General features: G+C 40.6%; 1 protein-coding gene across 2 annotated transcripts in view; it reads right to left on the minus strand.

Annotated features, from left to right (window-relative positions):
• Positions 1–720: 720 nt before the first annotated feature.
• Positions 721–21,250, minus strand: part of LOC143020252 (uncharacterized) — a 42,586-nt gene continuing 22,056 nt past the window's right edge. For both annotated transcript variants that reach the window (XM_076176445.1, XM_076176444.1), the window contains exons 6-11: positions 15,600–15,683; positions 8,158–8,276; positions 3,058–3,189; positions 2,256–2,588; positions 1,895–2,161; positions 721–1,754 (exon numbers count right to left, since the gene is read on the minus strand). In XM_076176445.1, the coding sequence (XP_076032560.1) occupies positions 1,647–1,754; positions 1,895–2,161; positions 2,256–2,588; positions 3,058–3,189; positions 8,158–8,276; positions 15,600–15,683 (1,043 nt within the window). In that variant the 3' untranslated portion in view covers positions 721–1,646. The remainder of the gene's footprint in view (positions 1,755–1,894; positions 2,162–2,255; positions 2,589–3,057; positions 3,190–8,157; positions 8,277–15,599; positions 15,684–21,250) is intronic.

The raw sequence follows: 21,250 nt of genomic DNA on the forward strand, positions 1-21,250 counted from the left end.
TGCTTCCAATTCTGGCAGTGGGCAGGAGACAGGGATGACCATTCACACATGAGGAGCTCAGGTAAGAGGAAAACAAGGATGGTGGATGGGAGTAGATTTGTGCCTTTGACTTGGCTACCTCCAGTCTAGCGGGGAAGAACCCCTTGGTATAGAGATAGACGATGTCCTTGATGGTGTGTGAGTGTGTGTGTGCATGCATGTTTTATGTATACAATCTTTTTTAGGGGTGAGGATATCCAGACTCATTGTCTGCAAGAGATAATTTACTCCATAATCATAGCAGGTGCCATCTGTGCAATATTGATGGCAGAAGAGTGAGAAGACATGCAGGAAAGGGAATCCTGTTAAATGTCAGACAGCACTTAACTCTGACACTGAAGCCAAGGCAAAGCATGGGCATACAGAGGAGTGACCAGAGAGTGGGAGGGCATTGTCAATTAGTTATGGCATGGATAGCAAATCTCCAATCTCCATGCTGAATGGGCAGATACAGTGTGTGCACATCTTTCAAATCCTTGAAGGATTGAAGAACCAGAGAGATTGAATAATTGGAATGGTGTCAAGTTGTTGTTGTTGTTGTTATGGGCTGTAGTTTACAAACATTTCTATTTTTGTGGACAATCTCACATCAGGAGAGGTCTAAGATATTCATTGTTAAGGAATCGTGAAATTTTCTCTCTGTGACAACACATCCTAAAAAACCCTCTAATGAAACATCCATTTCTGTTTAAGCTTTATGTAACATATCAGAAATATAAATATCCTGGACCTATGATATTGGCTTACATCCTGTCCTGCATATGTAGTGATATCTTATTTTTTTCTATTTCCTTATAAACTGCTCTGCATTTGCAAAATACTCATGGTAAATAAAGGAAAAGTTGCCAGCAGGATAAAACTACCAAGTTTACATGTACTAAGATCCATAATTTCTTCTGATTATATACAATTCACAAAAGTTTTCAGAATGTACAAGTTTGTGCTACGGATATTTGGTAATGCCTGAACACACTCCTATCACTTTGTGGGGAATCAAAATCATAACAAAAATTATCCTGTTTAAGCTCTCCTGATACTTCAGCTTGTAGTCGGCACATCAACACCAGCTAACAACCTCATCTGGCGTTGTAAATGATACAGATCCCTAATTTCCCCTTTGCATTTTGACTTAATGCTATCACTAACTTGTTAAATAAAATAACAACAGCCTCTTCAACTAACAACAAACAGTGTCCACAAGCTCTGGCTTCCTCTTCTTACTCTACAATTAAAACTTCTAGACACAAAACTCAATACTCGTGTACATGCTAACTTTTGTACAAACAGGGTCATATGCAAGTCAAATCCCTTCTTTTAAAAAATAACATTAGCATTGATACATCTTACCCTGGCCCATGATAATTCCAGCTTTGCTGGCTGTATAAAATACACTAAAATACTCAAGGCTTATTCTGCAATGAACTTGTCCTTTGTGATCGCCACAATTTCAGACAAACATTAAATGTGTAATAAAGGCTAATAATATTAAGATGGATGGAAACTTGGATTCATAAATAAGAGTTGACAATATCACATGGAGCCTCCATTTGATTGACACTATAGCAAGAAATTCTTGTCAATGGATGACTGGCCCAGCACTGATAACTTTATTCAGCCTTTTCGTCTTCCACTACTACTTCCTTCTTAGGAAAGTTTTCAAAGGTAAGCACTTCAACAGTATCTCCTGTGATGGTTTCACTACCAACAGCAAATTGCTGTAAATATAAAGAAGAAAAAATTATGAAGGTGTATAAAACAGGGAAATTTCTTATATCATACTGGTATATGAAAATTATTTTCTCTCTACAATAACACAAAACTTATTCATGACAAAACTATCTACCAAATGAATTACCTGTAATGCTGCCAGCTGAGACGGGTCTGTAAGAACTAAGATAGAATTGCCACTGGCATCAAGTTCTAAATTGGTTAGAGAAGAACTTGGTAATGAGGTATTGAAAGAGGACCCAGAACGTGTATCTGAGAACAAAGTGTCTCCTGAGAGAAGGCTGTGCAGGTCAGAAGGACTGATGTCTCCTGAAACACTCACACATCCATCTTCACCTACAGTTACAGATATGGAATCAGAATCCAATTCTCCTATGGGGTCTGCATTTGTAACCTGCAATAAAAAGTAACATGTTTGGTATAATACATAACAAAAACACCAACACATCAACTCCAGGAAAAATACAAATACAAGTCAACACACATACCTGAATGACTTTCCTGCTGTTGTTGTTGCTGCTGCTGCTACTATTATTGTTCTTCTTCTTCTTGGCAAGGCTTCGGTTTTTATTCTTAAGTATGGAAGGTGGAACTCTTGAGCCGATGTCTACTGCACCCACTGTAGCACCAACATTAACCCCTGAAAGACCCACCATGGAAGAGGACAGGTCCCCAGTGTCTGTGTGGAGGCCCGATGCATTAAGGGTGAGGTTGGTATCCGATCGTGTATTAAGGAGTGGGTCCACCTCAAGACCACTCTGGTCTACTAGAAGAACTCCTTCATTCCCTACTCCACCATCCACCACACCATGGACTGTTCTCTAGTCAAGAAAATAACAAAGGTATTAGTATCTCTTACTGACATTCATATATACATACATATGACATCTTGACAGGTTGTGAGAGAGGCAGATGGGAAAACACACAAATAGAGTTTATTCTTTAACTAGTTTCACACTAATCTTCAGAAAGATTAAAGACGCACCATAGTGTGAAACTTATTAAAGAAGAAACTCTCGTTCTATTTGTGTGTTTTCCCCTCTGCCTCTCATGCATACATATACCAAAAGGCCTTTTCCCCTTTGCAAGGAAGGTGACCAGCTAACACCTATTTTGTTTTCCCCATTATTTTAGCTCCTTGTGGATGAAGCAGCTTTTACAATGAGGTTTAATATTCATGTGCCACCAAAATCTTGGTAATTAACTTCAACCACATAGAACTCATACAGTAGTTTTAACTATAAACTTACTGATCAAGCCTAAGCAACAGAAGAAAAGTAGACAACTTACTCGGTGTACTGCAAGAGTTGAGAGCTGTCTGTAGAATCGTCCACAGTGTGTGCATGCATATGGTTTCTGCTGATTATGTACCATGTGATGCTTGTACAGTGACGAGTATTCTGTAAACCTTCTTCCACAATTCTTGCGTGAAAAAAGGAAGGAACAATTTTAAGCTTTCCAATAACTGGAGAGAAAAAGCTTTATGGAGAACATAATTCTGAAAATCTTAAAGCACTATTCACAATCACTGATAGTCTCCCAGGATAGACAGGAACAACACTGATATGACTGTGTTCATGCCATCATCCACCAATGAAACTGCTAAACATAGAATAGGCCTGGCCACAGTCTCAAACTGCCCCAGATGCAATTACCACACTGAGGACCCAAAACACCTATTCCTGAATTGTACCACTTTCCTCCTACCCAAAGAACAATACAGTCTTTCTTTCATGACTGGCTTGCAGGCCAATCTAGAGGCCACTACTGGTTATCTTGAAGACATAGGTCATCTGCAGGAGATCCGAGACAACAGATGATAGTCCTAAAGCCCTTACCAGTGAGCCAAAATACTAAAGCACCTCGTATATAAAAAAAATATACATACAAAGGCTTTAACCACTTCGGTACAATGACGCCTACGTAAGCATCAGGAGGCATGAGTAGGTACAGGAGGATGCCGGTGTTGGCATCTTGATTATATATATTTTTGTAGTTGTACATGAGTTACCCCTGGGTTCTGTGAACTGGTTTGATCACATTTTCTGTGTTTATTATTACTCAGAGTAAAAGAGAATGAGTAATACAGCAGTGACTTTATATTCTCTAATGAGAGTAATGTGATGCAAAGTACATATGGCAGCCAATGCCTCCACACAAGAATTTAAGTCGTACTAAAGTGGTTAATGTCCCTTATATAGAAGAGGAGGCCAAGTTAAAACATACTTGCTCCCTTAATTCCACATGGTACAATATAAAAAATAATGAATTATTATCTACATAACATATAACAAAAGGCCTTATCCCTCTTAAGATAGGGAAGGGGGGGCTCAGCAAAGGAATATATGACCAAAGGCCCTTTCCTGATTATAAGGGGAAGAACAGAGTCAAAGGACACACAATTCAAATTCATTCTACCACCCCTCTTATCTGAGCACCCAACACTGGTTGGGTCAAATGCAATGAAGCAAGGCACAATTCTTCTACAGTAGGACCTCATGCCCACAGCTGGTTTACCCCTACAATTTCATCACTCTAAAATAAATAATTATGGGGAGACTTGGCTATCCCCTTTAGAAAGGTTGTGTGTGTGGGGGGGGGGGGGGTGATTGAGAGTGACTTTGGCCCTGGTCCAGCGACCAAGTGTCAGCCCAGCACCTCCAGATGAAAATGAGTGTTGACAGATTTTTAACCACTCCACTCCGGGCCAAAATCTCGCGGGCAGCATTAGCTGTCAGACGTACGATGTTGCATCAAAATACTTGCATTATAAAAAATAAAGTCACCGCTGTATCGATCGTTCTCTCTTTCACCCGTGAATTTTGATAACCATAGAAAATATGATGAAGCCAGTTTACAGAGTATGGGGGTCACGCAGGTACAACTACAATAAATATAATCAAGACACTGACATCGGCATCCTCGCGTACCCACTTGCTCCTCATGACGCCTACGTAGGCGTCACTGTATGGAAGGGGTTAAGATGGGTAGTGGGCGAATGAATGATTCTCTCTGGTATCCATACAGGACCACCACTAGCAAGCTCCATCATTGGTCTCTCCTAGAGAGGTTTACAACATGTACATAAACTTCACCAACAAGCTTTGGGAATAAATATCCCATCAAAAAACAAACCCACTTTATTCTATACCAAAATGTGAAACTATGTTCTGAAAAGAGTGCGATACCCCAGTCAGTACACTCTGTACCCAACCAAACCCCAATGACCCATTCTCCCCTGATACACATCTCCCCCTTCCTCATCAATAACTCAAGTTATGGTTATGATAAGGCAGTGATCAATTTCAACTACATGTTGCTCTTGGCTGTAAGTATATGGACTTGGGATACCACACTGTTTTCAAAACATCAAAAATTCACATTTCATACATACATATACCAAGGCTTCTTCCCCCTTACAAGGGGGGTAGGCAAAAAGAAAAAGGCATAATATCATTCCCACCCATTCCATCTCTGAATACACTCCACACCCTTCCACCCTCCCTCTTATCTTAGCACCTCCTGGATGACGGGTCATCCCTGCACCTTGTCCACTGCCCTGGGTCAGAAGCAGTGTTGCAAGACACAGCACATCCACAGCAAGGCCACTTCATTAAATCGGCGACCCCCCCTCTCCGTCCCACCATTGCATAAAATGAGAGGACGGGGAGAAATCCCTTCGGGCAGCGTCAACTTTTGCTCACACATACTACCTCACCCCCCATCCCCCCGCCCATTCCACCTCATGCAATCACATCATCATCCATATACAACCATTCTCCATTCACCCGTCTTCTGTCCTCTCCCGTCCTTCCTCAACTGACATTCCCCTCTTCCCCAAAGCCCCCTTCACCCCATCCATCCACCTCATCCTAGGACGTCCCCTCATGTTCACTCACTCCACATCTGCCTTCCACACCTCCTTTACTAGTCTTTCTTCACTCATTCTTTCCATGTGTCCAAATCATCCTAATACTCTTTCATCAACCCTATCTCCCAGCTCCTTTTCCACCCCTGTTCTCCTCCTCACCTCCTCATTTCTTACTATCTAGCCTAGTAACCCCATCATACTTCTCAGACACCTCATCTCAAACACAAACTCCTTCTCTCTTCTTCAAAATCTCCGGGTCCAGACGAAATTTTTCCAAGAATGCTTAAAGAGTGTAAATTTGAAATCTGCGACCAGTTAACTGAAATATTCAATAAATCGGTAGACACTGGTTCTGTTCCAACTGCTTGGAGGCAGGCAAACGTTGTTCCTGTTTTTAAGAAGGGAGATAGATCGTCTATATGCAACTACAGGCCAATCAGTTTGACATCGGTTATAGGAAAAATGCTTGAATCAATAATAGTAAATAGACTCAGAGAACACATTGAAGGGCATAATTTAATTCGTGTTTCACAGCATGGTTTCTCCAAGGGTAAGTCATGTGTGACTAATCTTCTATCCTTTTACACTAAGGTATATAAGGCGGCAGACAACAATGAAAATTACGATGTTATTTACCTTGACTTTAGCAAAGCGTTCGACAAAGTGCCACACCAGAGACTACTAAATAAAATCAAAGCCCATGGCATAGGAGGAAAAGTGTTAGAATGGATTAGAGCTTGGATTAGTAACAGAAAGCAACGGGTCACCATAAATGGAATAAAATCTAGGTGGGGCAATGTTACTAGCGGGGTTCCCCAGGGTTCGGTTTTGGGTCCCTTGTTGTTCATTATGTATATAAACGACTTGGACGAAGGGTTAAATAGTGATGTTAGTAAGTTTGCGGACGACACTAAAATAGGACGCCTAATTAGGTCAGGTGACGACGCCCAGATTCTGCAGGATGACCTTAATAAGCTGTTAACATGGTCGGTGAAGTGGCAAATGAACTTCAATATCTCTAAGTGTAGCGTGTTAAACGTAGGGCTACACAACCCCGAAAATAGATACAACTTAGATAACACGTTTTTAGAAAAATCTGAGTGCGAGAGGGACTTGGGAGTTCTGGTGAGTCCGGACCTTAAAACCAGGAAGCAGTGTATTAGCGCCAGAAATAAAGCTAACAGAGCATTAGGCTTCATTGCTAGGACGGTAACGAATAGAAGTGCAGAGGTAATTATTAAACTCTACCTAGCGATAGTTAGACCCATCCTTGACTATGCGGTACAGTTTTGGTCTCCGTCCTACAGAATGGACGTAAATTCATTAGAATCAGTACAGAGAAGAATGACCAAAATGATACAAGGACTCGGAAATTTGCCTTACGAAGAGAGGCTTAGGCACCTAAACTTACACTCTCTGGAAAGACGCAGAGTGCGGGGTGATCTAATAGAAGTGTTCAAGTGGATCAAAGGCTATAACAAGGGTGATGCAAACAAGGTCATCATAATAAAACAACAGGGCAGGACTCGCAGTAATGGGTACAAACTGGACAAATTTAGATTTAAGAAGGAAATAGGCAAAAATTGGTTTACTAATAGGGTGGTCGATGAATGGAATAAACTTAGTAACCATGTAGTAAGCGCTGAAACTATCAGTTGTTTTAAAAAACGATTAGACAACTTTATGGATGGGGATGACAGGTGGTGATGGATACGGAGCTGCCTAGTGTAGGCCTTATGGTCTTTTGCAGTCTCCTTTATTTCTTATGTTCTTATGTTCTTATGTTCTTATGTTCCATGTTTCTCCCCCATACAGTGCTGTTGGCACAATCACTCCTTCATACAGCTCCTCTTAGCATCCATTCCCAAATGTCTATTCCTCATTATACTCTTTAATCCACCAAGGCATTTACTCGCTTCTCTCAATCTACATTCTATCTCCACTTTCACTCCACCTTTCCCTGCCACATTTGCACCCAAGTATCTAAAACAATCCACTTCCTCCAGTCGCTCTCCCTTAATGCTCACTTCCAGTCTACTGCCACTTTCACCCCTTGTACATCTCATCACCTTACTTTTACCCACATTTATCTTTAGCTTTCTTCTATCACATACTCTCCCAAACTCTGCCACCAACTTCCTCAATCCCTCCTCCGATCCTGCCACAAGCGCAGTGTCGTCCACAAACAACAGCTGGCTCACCTCCCACTTTTCTCCATTTTCATACATAGGCTTTTTCCCCCCTACAAGGGAGGTAGCCAAAAAACAAAGGCATCAAAACCACTCCCACCCATTCCAATCCCAACACGCTCCACACCCATCCACCCTCCTCACTCCCTCTCATCTTGGCACCTCCTGGATGACAGGTCATCCCTGCATCTTCCCCACTGCCCTGAGTCAGAAGTAGTGTTGCAAAACACATGCAGAAAACGAGAAGATGGGGGAGAAATCCCTCCGGGCTGCGTCAGTTTATTTCTCACACATACTCGCACGTCATAAAATACATTTGGGTTTACTCACCTCTACAGAACAGACATAAGGCTTCTCGCCGGTGTGGATCCGCATGTGGTTCTTGTAGTTGGTGGCCGAGGCAAACATACGACTGCAACCCTCAACCGAGCATTTGTATGGCTTCTCACCTGATGAAAGGTTTTCTCTCAAAAATTAACCAACTCATACAGAACTTTTCAACTACTATTGCAACAGCACCTCTTTCTAGAACATCAGCATGGCTGGGGACACTGAAGATAAACAGAGAAAGTTGCATGCACATGACTCAGATTACAAATCACAACAGGGGAAGTATGCTATAGGTCCCAACTTTCCCAATGGAACCTGAAGTCTTTCATTTTATATTTGACTGAAGGTAGGATATAATGTCAGTGAAGGACAAAATATAATTTTAGGAAGGGATACCGGACAGAATATCAATGAAGGCCAAAATATCATGATAGGATGTAATGACAGTGGATATAATGTCACTAGAGGACGAAATGTCACATTAGGATGTAATGTCATAGGACAAAATGTCGCAATGGGATGTAATGACAGTGGAGGACAAAAGATCACGATGGGAAGTAATGATAGTGGAGAACAAAATATCACGATGGAATGTAATGATAATGGAAGAGAAAATATCACAGTAGGATATAATGTCAGTGAAGGACAAAATATAATTTTAGGAAGGGATACCGGACAGAATGTCAATGAAGGCCAAAATATCATGATAGGAAGTAATGACAGTGGAAGACAAAAGATCATGATGGGATGTAATTATAGTGGAGGAAAAAATATCACGGTAGGATATAATGTCAATGGAGGACAAAATATAATTTTAGAAAGGGATGCCGGACATAATGTCACTGAACGACGGGAGGCCGGCGTGAATCACGGTGACGTAGGGGGACAAAATGTACAAAAGAGATCGGATGACCGTGATCGACCAGATGTCCGTGATGGGGGAAATGTTAATTTTGATGGGAGAAATGTTGAGGCATTGAATGTCAATGAAGGACCAAATAATAATATAGAGCAAGGTATAAATAAAAAACAAAATGATAATGTAAGACATGATATTGAAACTCAAAATGTGTCAAAAAGAAATAATCACAAGTTTCTTAAAAACCATGTACTTTAATGCTCGTAGTATTAGGAACAAATTTCAAGAAATACAGGCATATGTCAAAAGCGAAAATCTCAATATAATAGGAATAACTGAAACATGGTTAAATGGTACAGAGTTCGAAGCTGAATTTAATATTGCGGGATTTAAACACTTTCATCAGGATAGAAACCACAAGAAAGGTGGGGGTGTTCTATTGTACGTTAAAAACAATGTTCATGCTTGTGTTTTAGAGAAAGTGAAACAGGATGCGTATGATAGTTTGTGGGTTGAGTTAACCCTAACAAATGGACAAAAAATGAATATAGGTGTAATATATAGGCCAAAGACATTATCATTAGCAGACGACAAACTGTTATTTCAAGAACTGTCTAGTTTCTGCAACCGGGATTTATTGATAATGGGTGATTTCAATTTTTCTGACAATGATTGGATGACCCTTGAACATGGCCATATAAGTAGTCGCTTGATTGATTTTCTTGGTGACAATTACTTAATTCAGCATGTAAAAGAGCCCACAAGAAATGGAAACTTACTCGATCTTTTGATCATCAGCCGCGAAAGCATGGTAACTGATGTAGAAGTCGGTGAATCTGTTGCAAATAGCGATCACAACTTAGTCAGATTCAAACTCCTAAACAATTTTAGAATAGATACTTGTGTTTCTAAAATACCCGATTTCAGTAAAGCTCAGTTCATAGGACTACGTCAGGAGCTTCAGCTTACAGATTGGAAGGCAAAATTAAACGAAAGACCTGTAGATCAGATGTGGGAAATATTTCAAAATACGCTCACCAAGATGATTCAAACTTACATTCCTTTTAAGGACAGACGTCCCCCAAATTAGGCTTGCCCAAAGTGGCTTGACAAAGAAACTGCAAAAAGTATTGCTAAAAAGAGACAAGCTTATAAGAAATATAAGTGCTCGCGTGCATCTAATGACTATGAAAGTTATGTATCAATACAGAGAGATTTAAAAGACAATAAAAAAAAACAAAAAAAAAACGACAATACGAAATGAACATCGCTGATAAATCCAAAGAGAATCCCAAAGAATTCTATAGTTACATAGAGATAAAAAGGTTGTTAGGAATCACATTGGTCCACTATTATCTGCTGACGGTCAACTTGAATATTCAAATGAAGGAATGTGTAATATCTTAAACAATTATTTTAGCTCGGTATTCATAAACGAAACACCTCAAAGTGAATTCCAAACTGAAACCTGTGAAAAGTCTAGGGTAAACTTACTACGGTAAATATAACAAAAGAAAAAATTAAAAGGTGTATAGACAAACTCAAGTTAATAAAACACCAGGGCCTGACGGTTGGCATCCAAGAATCTTAAAGGAAATGAAAAATGAGATTGTTGTTCCATTAGAAATTATTTTCAAGAAATCCATCATATCCGGAGATGTCCCAAGCTGTGTCTTGCGACACTGCTTCTGACCCAGGGCGGTGGGCAGGGTGCAGGGATGACCCGTCATCCAGGAGGTGCTCAGATGAGAGGGAGGGTGGGAGGGGTGTGGAGTGTATTTAGGGATGAAATGGGTGGGAGTGTTTTTATGCCTTCCCCTTTTTGGCTACCTCCCTTGGAAGGGGGAAAAAGCCTTGGTATATGTATGTATGTATGTATCATCAGAGATGCTATCGAACATCATTTAGAAAGTAACCGTTTGATAAATGATAGCCAGCATGGTTTCAGACGGAAACGTTCTTGCGTGACTAACTTACTCGAATTCTACAACACAGTTATCTCGAATTATGATAAAAGAAACAATATAGATTTAATATATCTAGACTTTGCAAAAGGTTTTGATACCGTCCCACACAAAAGACTAATTACTAAATTAGCTTTACACGGAATAAGTGGTAGCCTATTAAGTTGGACTAGTAATTGGTTGAATGGTCGAAAACAGAGTTGTTTTAAATGGAAAAACTTCTGGATGGAAAAATGTTACAAGTGGAGTTCCTCAGGGTTCCGTTCTTGGGCCACTCCTATTCATAGTATATATAAATGATATAGACCATGGACTAAAATCTACTGTTTCCAAATTTGCTGATGATACAAAACTGTGCGGAGTGGCAAATGATCACTCAAACCAATTAGATATTCAAGAAGATTTAGATCAATTACAGCAATGGTCTGAAAAGTGGCTAATGAAATTTAACACAGGTAAATGCAAGGTAATGCACATAGGTAAAAATGGAAATTCGTTAACAAAAGTGGATAGTGAAAAAGATCTCGGCATAATTATCAGTAACGACCTCAAATCATCCAAGCAGTGTATTTCAGCCTCTGAGAAAGCAAATATGATTCTAGGACTGATTGCCCAATCTTTTGATTTCAAAAGTCCATCACTCATTAACAAGCTATATAAATTGTTAGTTCGTCCACATTTGGAATATGCTGTTTCCGTTTGGTCACCGAATCTCATTAAAGACATTGACAGACTGGAAAAAGTACAACGGCGAGCCACAAAACTGATTCCAAATATCAAAAATAAATCATACGAAAATCGACTAAAACACATGAATCTGTTTTCCCTAAAAAAGCGTAGACTCAGAGGTGACTTGTTACAGGTCTTTAAGATTTTAAAGGGAATTGACATCAAAAGTGACAAAATTTTCACATTGAATGAGAATCAGACAAGAAACAATGGTCTCAAACTGTCCGGAAATAGATTCAATTTGGAAGTAGGTAGAAACAACTTTGCCAACCGTGTAGTTAATGAATGGAATAAACTTCCTGCACAGGTAGTGCAATGTAATTCAGTTCGAAGCTTTAAGAATCATTTAGATAAATACCTAAGTAAGATGCTGTAATGATTATAATTTATCTTATATTATTTGTTTTTGTTTTGTTATCTTTTGTAAGTCTGATTTTCATTTATTATTAGTTATATGTCAATATATTATTATTTACTATTTACCTGTTTGTTTATTATTTAACTATACCTATGCATTTATTTATGTATTTTATTTGTTATTTACATTATCAGTTTTTATTTATTATTTTATTATCAATATGATTTTTTTTTTGGCATCCGACCTAGATATGGATCAAAAGGTCTCCTGTCGGTATGCTCCGCCTTTGTAATCCTTTGTAAACAACTCCTATCATCTATGATAGACATTCCACATTGTAAGGACATCTTTTTATTATGATAAAACAAATCCACTTGCATCTGATTAATATTGTAGGGGCATAACAGAAGAAAAGAAGCGAGCATTCAGGGACTGGTTGCAAAGGAGGACAAGAGAATCATACAAGAGGTACAAAGAAAAAAGAAGAGATGCAAAACAAAATATAAAGGAGGCAAAAGGGAGGGCAGATGTAAAATGGGGGAAGAGTAGGACAGAAAATTCTGAATAATAAAAAGGTGTTTTGAAAGGAAGTTAAGACAGAATGGGGAGACAAGTCAAGCAGAGAAGAAAAGGTAAAAGATGGAGATGGACCTATGTTAACAGAAAAGGAGGTAAGGGAGAAGCTGGGCAGAGTATTTTAGAGAGCTGCTGAATGTGGAGGATTCGGAGTGATTGGTGGTAGCCGTGGGAGGCACAAAGAAAATGACAGTGATGGGAGAGGAAAATGGAGAAGAAACAAGAAAAGATGAGGTGCAAGTAATTTTGAAAATGATGAGAGCATATAAGGTACCTGGGTTAGATAGGTGTCATATGGAGTGTCTGAAGATGGGAGGTACAACAATGGTGGACTGGCTAGTGAGGTTGTATAATGTATCTAAGGGAGGGTAGAGTCCCCAAGGAGTGGAGGAGTGCTTGTAAAGTTCCAAAGGAAATTGGTACAAATGTCAGTGTAGTAGTTTCAGACAGATCAGTTTGTTGAGTGCAGTTGGGAGGGTTTTAATTGAGGATTACAAGAAGAACAGAAGGAGTAATTGGTGAGGAACAGTGTAGGTTTAGGAAAGGCAGATGATGTGTGGATCAGATTTTTATGAGGCAGATATGTGAGAAAGCTTTAGTAAAAGGTAAAGATGTTTTTTGGGCCTTTATGAATTTGGAAAAGGTTTATGACAAGCTAGACAAAAAAAAAACACTGTGGAAGGTTTTACAGATATATGGGATTGGGGGAAAGCTGTTCAGGGCAGCCAAGAGTTTGGACAAGACTAGTAAAACCTGTGTTAACATTGGAAATGGAGAGAGTAAGTAGTCTGAGGTAAAGATGGGACAGTGGCAGGGATGTCTCACGTTGCCATGGCTGTTCAATGTATACATATATGTGGTGGTGTGGGAGGTAAAGGCAAGGGTAATAGGCATGGGACTGGAGATGGTTAAAGAAAATGGAGACAAGTAGAAGGCGAGCCATTGTTCTTTGCTGACAACACTGCCCTTGTGGCAGGGTTAGAGGAGAGATGCTAGTAATGGAGTTTGGGAGGGTATGCAATAGGAGAACGTTGAAGGTAAATGTGGACAAAAAAGTAAGGTGATGTGATGTGCAAGGAGAGATGATGGCAGCAAGTTGGAAGTATGTCTTAAAGGAAAGAGGCTGGAGGAAGTGGATAGCTTTAGGTATCTGGAGTCACATGTGTCAGGAAAGGGAGGAGTGGCATTAGAAGTAAATTGTAGACTGGGAGAAGCAAGTAAATGCTGTTGGGGATTAAAAAGTGTCATGAGAAATAGGCAGCTGGGAATGGATGTGAAGAGGAGATTATAAGAAGGGGTGATTGTGCCAAAAGCACAGTACGGGGCAGAAACATAGAACTTAAGAGAGGCAGAGGGGAAAAGTTTAAATGTGCTTGAGATGAAATGTCCAAGAAGTATGGTAGGGGTTACAAGGTGGTATGAAGTGAGAAACAAGAGAAGTGGCACTGGAAAAGGAGATGGCAGATAGAGCTGATGAAAGAGTATTGGGATGGTTTGGACACATGGAAAGAGCGAAGATTAGTATGAGGTGTGGAAGGCAGAGGTGGAAGGAGTGAACTTGAGGGGATGACCAAGGATGAGATGGATGGATGGGGTGAAAGGAGTGTTGAGCAAGGAAGAAAGAAGATTGGGATGAGTGGAGAATGGCTGTGTATAGATGATACTGTGATGCAAGAGAGGGATGGGGGGATAGGGAGTGGTAATGTATGAATGATATTTTGATGCTGCTTGAAAAGATTTCTCCCCATCTTCTATTTTTCTGCATGAGGGGACAGGGAAGGGTCTCCAATCATGTGAAGCAGCTTTGCTGTGGGTGTGCTGTGTCTTGCTGCATTGCTTCTGACCCAGGGCAGTGGGCAGGATACAGGGATGACCCATCATCCATGAGGAGCAAAGAAGAGAGGGAGTGAGTACTTGCCTTTACACTTGGCTACCTCCCTTATAAGGAGAAACAAGTCCTTGGTATATATAAATTAAATTTTGTTTTGATATCACCAGATGTTAGCCTTGTAATAATATGTAAACTATAGAGAGAGATAGTGGTAGGTGAGTAGGTAGCAGAGTTAGGAGGGTAGTTAGGAGAGGGAAGTAGGTAGGTGGGTTAATAGAAGATAGGTAGTAAATGGATAAAAGAGACAGGGACAGTATAATAGTTAGGAAAGAGGTGATGGGTTGGTAGAAGAGGGAGGTAGAAAAGTTAAATGGAGATTGAAGGGTAGGTAGGTAGGAGATGGAGGCAGGGCAGTAGGTAGGAGACAGTGACACGAGGATAGGTAAAATACAGGTGGGAGACAGGTAATAGGGTAGGTAGGAGACCGAGAGGAGATGGACATAGTAGGGTAAGTAGAAGAGGGAGGGTTCAAGAAAGACGTCTGTTACCCCAGCTCTCTTATGCAGAAGACTCATAACCTCCAGATAACGAGCCACAGCCATGTGTTTGTTCCATGCATCACTCAGAGAAGAGATGTGTTACCCTCTGGAAAGGATGAGTGTACATCTGTGTAATGTAAAGTGCTCTTGTCTTTTGTTTAAGAGGTTGCATCTAGGATAATTGGAGTCTATTGTCAGGCCAATTCTATACTGGTACCGTTTGAATACAGGATATTGATCAAAGTGTGGACATAGCAGAGTAGTTATTACATGTCTTGGAAGTGATTTCTTAGGATGACTTCTGTGTGTATAAAATTTCAAGTCCATTGTAGAGTGCTTGTTTTGTAATCTGAGAGTGTGTCTTTTGGTGTGGACATACTGTGAAGTGCCTAGAGCAGGCTACTAAAGATGTACAAGTATTTTTTTTTTCTTTTTTTTTAAGTTGTGGGGTGTCTGTGGTCAGGCAGTATAAAAACAGATTTAAATTTAAAATGTTAATAAACTGGGCTTTTGAAGGGACTTTTAAAGTGTATCCAAGGGACTAACAAGTTGACACCTGGAAAAATGTCCCCTCAGTACTTCTTACCTGTGTGAACCCTCATGTGGACTTTGCGGATGTCTGAAGTGGTGAAGGCCTTCCCGCATAACTGGCACTTAAAGGGGCGCTCACCTGTGGGCAAGGGAGAGGCCTGGATGTAAATAATAAGCATATCATGCATGACTCAATATCACTGATAGTGTCTCTATCATGGACACAGCATTAACCACTTCCATACGAGTCAAATTCCTGCACGCAGCATCGGCTGCCATATGTATGATTCATCACATTACTCGCCTTATAAAATAGTCACTGCTGTATTACTCGTTCTCTTTTACTCTGAATAATAATAAACACAGAAAACATGATCAAACCAGTTCACAGAATCTGGGGATAAGTCATGTACAACTACAGAGGACTTTGTAGCATGGAATTTAATGAACCATGCCCATGGTCCAACTCAATGGTGGCAAGCCTTGAGCTGTCATCACCTCAACCTCCACGAGAAGTGATGATCTTCTTATCCAATTGGCCAGCAAGCATCCACTTAGGTAAATACTAGTCAGGAATAAACTCGGACTGTAAGATTCCTATCTTTCCTACCCCCACTTATGTAAACCTACCAGAATGTCTCAACATACATATATACTAAAATGCTTTTTCTTCTTCTCAAGGGGTGGCAGATTCAATCTCAAACAGCATTTCCAATCCTACGATTTTCATTGATGATGGTGGCAGCTGTCGTCATTGTCACCATCACTGTCATCATCATCTTTATCTATTTAACAAAAGGCTTATTTCCCCTCATAAAGAAGGTAGTCACCAAAGGCATGCACCCACCTTCCACCCATCCCACACCCATTTGTACACATTGAACAACCATGATGACATAACACAACCCTGGTGCAACCCCACATTCACTTTAATATACTTTTTTTTTTTTTTTTTTAATACAAAGGCTTTTTCCCCCTTACAAGGGAGGTAGCCAAAAAGAGAAAGGCATAAAATCATTTCCACCCATTCCATCCCTGAATACACTCCACACCCCTCCACCCTCCCTCATATCTGAGCACCTCCTGGATGACGGGTCATCCCTGCACCTTGTCCACTGCTCTCGGTCAGAAGCAGTGTCACAAGACACAGCACATCCACAGCAAGGCCGCTTCATTAAATCAGCGACCCCCCCCCCTCTCCGTCCCACCATTGCATAAAAGGAGAGGACGGGGAGAAATCCCTTTGGGCTGCGTCAAATTTTGCTCACACATACTACCTCACCCCCCACCTCATGCAATCACAACATCATCCATATACAACCATTCTCCATTCACCCCTGTCTTCTGTCCTCTCCCGTCCTTCCTCAACAGACATTCCCCTCTTCCCCAAAGCTCCCTTCACCCCATCCATCCACCTCATCCTAGGACGTCCCCTCATGTTCACTCACTCCACATCTGCCTTCCATACCTCTTTTACTAGTCTTTCTTCACTCATTCTTTCCATGTGTCCAAACCATCCTAATATTCTTTCATCAACTCTATCTCCCAGCTCCTTTTCCACCCCTGTTCTCCTCCTCACCTCCTCATTTCTCACTCTATCTAGCCTAGTATCCCCCATCACACTTCTCAGACACCTTATCTCAAACACATTCAAACTCCTTCTCTCTTCTTCTCTTATGTTCCATGTTTCTGCCCCATACAGTGCTGTTGGCACAATCACTCCTTCATACAGTCTCCTCTTAGCATCCATTCCCAAATGTCTATTCCTCATTACACTCTTTAATCCACCAAGGCATTTACTCGCTTCTCTCAATCTACATTCTACCTCCACCTTCACTCCACCTTTCCCTGCCACATTTACACCCAAGTATCTAAAACTATCCACTTCCTCCAGTCGCTCTCCCTTAATGCTCACTTCCAGTCTACTGCCACTTTCACCCCTTGTACATCTCATCACTTTACTTTTACCCACATTTATCTTTAGCTTTCTTCTATCACATACTCTCCCAAACTCTGCCACCAACTTCCTCAATCCCTCCTCCGATCCTGCCACAAGCGCAGTGTCGTCAGCAAACAACAGCTGGCTCACCTCCCACTTTTCTCCATTTTCTTTAACCATCTCCAAACCCTTGCCCACTACCCTTGCATTTACCTCTCGCACCACCCTATCCATGTATAAGTTGAACAGCCAGGGCGACATAACGCATCCTTGACGAAGTCCCACCTTTACCTCAAACCACTCACTCTCTCCATTTCTAATCCTGACACAAGCTCTACTACTCTCACAAAAACTCTTGACAGTTCCCACAACCTTTCCTCCTATCCTGTATATCTGCATAACCTCCCACAGTGCCTTCCTGTCTACCATATCATAAGCCTTTTCCAGATCCATAAAAACCCTAAAAACATCCTTCCCCTTTCCTATAGCTTTCTCACATATCTGTCTTACCACAAAGATCTGATCTACACAACCTCTACCTGTCCTAAATCCACACTCTTCCTCACCAATTACTCCTTCTGTTCCTCTCCTAATCCTCTCAATCAAGATCCTCCCATAAGCCTTCCCAACTACACTTAACAAGCTAATCCCTCTGAAACTACTACATTCACACTTGTCCCCTTTTCCCTTATAAAGAGGAACTATACAGGCACTCCTCCAGTCCTCCGGCACTCTACCCTCTCTCCAGCAAACATTAAATAACCTCACCAGCCAGTCCACCATCACTGTACCTCCCTTTTTCAGACATCCTGCATGGCATCCATCCAGACCAGGTGCCTTACCTGCTTTCACCATCTTAACAACTGCCTTCACCTCATCCTTCCTTATTTCTCCTCCATTCTCCTCACTCATCACTCTCATTTTCTTCGCATTTCCCACTGCAGCTATCTTTCCTTCCCTATCCTCCTTCACATTTAGCAACTCCCTAAAATATTCTGCCCATCTTCCCCTTACTGCCTTCTCTTCCATTATCATCTCTCCATCTGCACCTTTTACCTTTTCTTCTCTACTTGATTCACCTCCTCTTCCTCTCTTAATTTCTTTCCAAAACATCTTTTTATTACTTTCAAAAATTTTTCATACTCTTACCCCATTTCACATCTGCTCTCCTCTTTGCAACCTTTACCTTTTGCTTTACTTCTCTTTTCTTTTCTTTGTACCTCTCATATGACTCCCTCGTCCTATTTTGTAACCAATCTGTGAAAGCTCACTTCTTCTCTTCTACAACCTTCTTTGTTTCCTCATCCCACCATTCACTACCCTTTCTTCTATTTCCCCCTGTCCTTCTTGTTCCACACACCATCCTTGCACACTTTATGACTCCCTCCTTGAACCATCCCCATTCCTCCTCCACACCCAGCTCTACTCTATCCTTTACTCCTCCCACTCTTCCTTCAGCTTCTTTCCGTACTCCTTCTCCTTTTCCTTTTCATTCAAAGAGTTCACTCTAAGCACCTCCCTACCTTTTGTCCCTTTCCTCTTTCTCCATCTATCCTCCACTCTCAACTTACCTTCCACCAAAAAATTATCTGATATTCCCCCATCCTCTCCCATTAGCACATGTACATCCTTAACTCTTCCTATCATAATCCTATTTACCACTACATAATCCATTAGTGCTCTATCTACCACCCTTCCCTCCACCACCCTCTCCCATGTGCACTTATGCTTGACTTTCTTCCGAAACACTGTATTTGCTATCATCAACTCTCTAGACACATTTCCACCATCAACTCTCCACTACAATTCTTTCCTGGAACTCCACATTTCCCAACCACTCCATCGATTGGACCAGTTCCTACATAAGAATTAAGGTCTCCCAGTACTATTACATTACATTTCTTCCTAAATCCTCTATGCACTCATTTAAATCTATCCAAAAGGCCTCCCTTTCTTCTACACTGCCAGGCCCATATGCACTTACAAAGACCCACATCTCCTTTCCCAGTTTCACCTTCATCCACATTATCCTTGAGGAAACCTCCTTCCACTCCACTACACGTTTACCTACCTCTTCACTTACTAGAATAGCCACCCCTTCCCTCCCTTGCCCTCTCTTTACTCCTGATAACCTCCCACTTACACTCACCCTTTCCTTTCAACTTAGTTTCACTCAAAGCCAACACATCCATCTTTCTTCTCACAAACATACTACCTATCTCTTCCCTTTTACAGGTAGTCGTCGGCTTACGACCTATGCGACTTACGACTGATCGACTTTACAACCACGAGATGGTGCAATAATATCTAACATTTAATAGAGTAATAGAATTGCAATGTTATGCCTGGCAGTGCAGTACATTACTCCGCACGCTGTGAGACGCGAGTACGATAGTTTTCGCAGGCTGCCGGCAGCGTCAGCATCCCAGCCAGCTAAATATTCTTTCATTTTGTTTGTTTGAAGTACAATGTTTCCTAATTTTGCATTGCATTTTGTATGTTTTGCAATTAATAAAATATAAACTTTTTATGCCTAGGCTAGTTTGTTGTCGATAACAATATGTTCGGTACAGTACTTAAACGAAAAGAATGTGTTTTGTTGAAATAAAAAAAATCCTAATTTTGCCTTACATTTTGTATTTTTATGTTTTGCAATTAATAAAATGTAACTATTTTTTATGCCTAGTCTGTTGTCGATGACAAAATGTTTGGCACAGCATTTTGTATTTTTATGTTTTGCGATTAATAAAATGTAACAGTAAACTTTGTTTATGCCTAGTCTGTTGTCGATAACAATATTTTCGGTACAGTACATAAACGAAAAGAATGTGTTTCGAAATATTTTTTTCCTAATTTTGCTTTACAATGATTTTAATGTAACCAACAAAAAAGGATTTGTAGGTCAAAGATGACAGGACTTTATTCAGTATGCGTAGGCCTAGGCTACGTTTCCTAACGAAAATGATAAAAAGTTAATGAATATTAAACAACATAGCTCAAAGATAAGATTTTATTCAGTATGCATATGTTTCCTAAAGAAAGTCTGATGGTAAAATAATACAAAGGTTAACAAATACAGTATTAAATATCATAGGTCAAAGATGATAGGATTTTATTCAATATGCTTAGGCCTAGGCTACGTTTCCCAAAGAAAATCAGATGAAATTATAAAAAGGTTAAAAATACTATACAACATAGTTCAAAGATGCTAAGATTATTTCAGTATGCTAAATATACAATATATATATATAGACCGACTTGCGTCCAGATCGACTTACGACCTGTCTGTCGGAACCGAACTCGGTCGTAAGTCGACGACTACCTGTACTCTCATCTGTACCACATCCATGCACATTAAAAGACCCAAACCTTAGGGTGCTGGTCCGAGAACTTCCAGACCTTCTTATGCCTTCTCTTTTTTGTTTAGGAATGTCCCCTGTGGGGATACAAGGAGAAGGATGCCTAGTCCCAATCCCCGTCCCTTTCTTCTTGCCTCTTATGATCCAAGTGGGAATACTTGATGGCAGTATTCTTTTCCCCCACCACAGAAAAAGAATACTCAGAGAAATGGTACAGGACAGCAACAAGGGGTTGGGGGACAGCATAATGGAGGGACAGTCGTAGTATAAAAGTGTCATCATTTCTCTATGAACAGAGTTTTCCTCTATCATAGACAAAATGATGTGTGGCTCTGGTCCATAGGGGCGCCCCATATAGACCCTAAAGTATCAACTGCATGCTACTTTGCCACAATAACAAGCAGCCAA

Source organism: Oratosquilla oratoria, chromosome 39 (assembly GCF_046742065.1).
Source record: "Oratosquilla oratoria isolate Oo_2021 chromosome 39, ASM4674206v1, whole genome shotgun sequence".
Lineage (NCBI taxonomy): Eukaryota > Metazoa > Arthropoda > Malacostraca > Stomatopoda > Squillidae > Oratosquilla > Oratosquilla oratoria.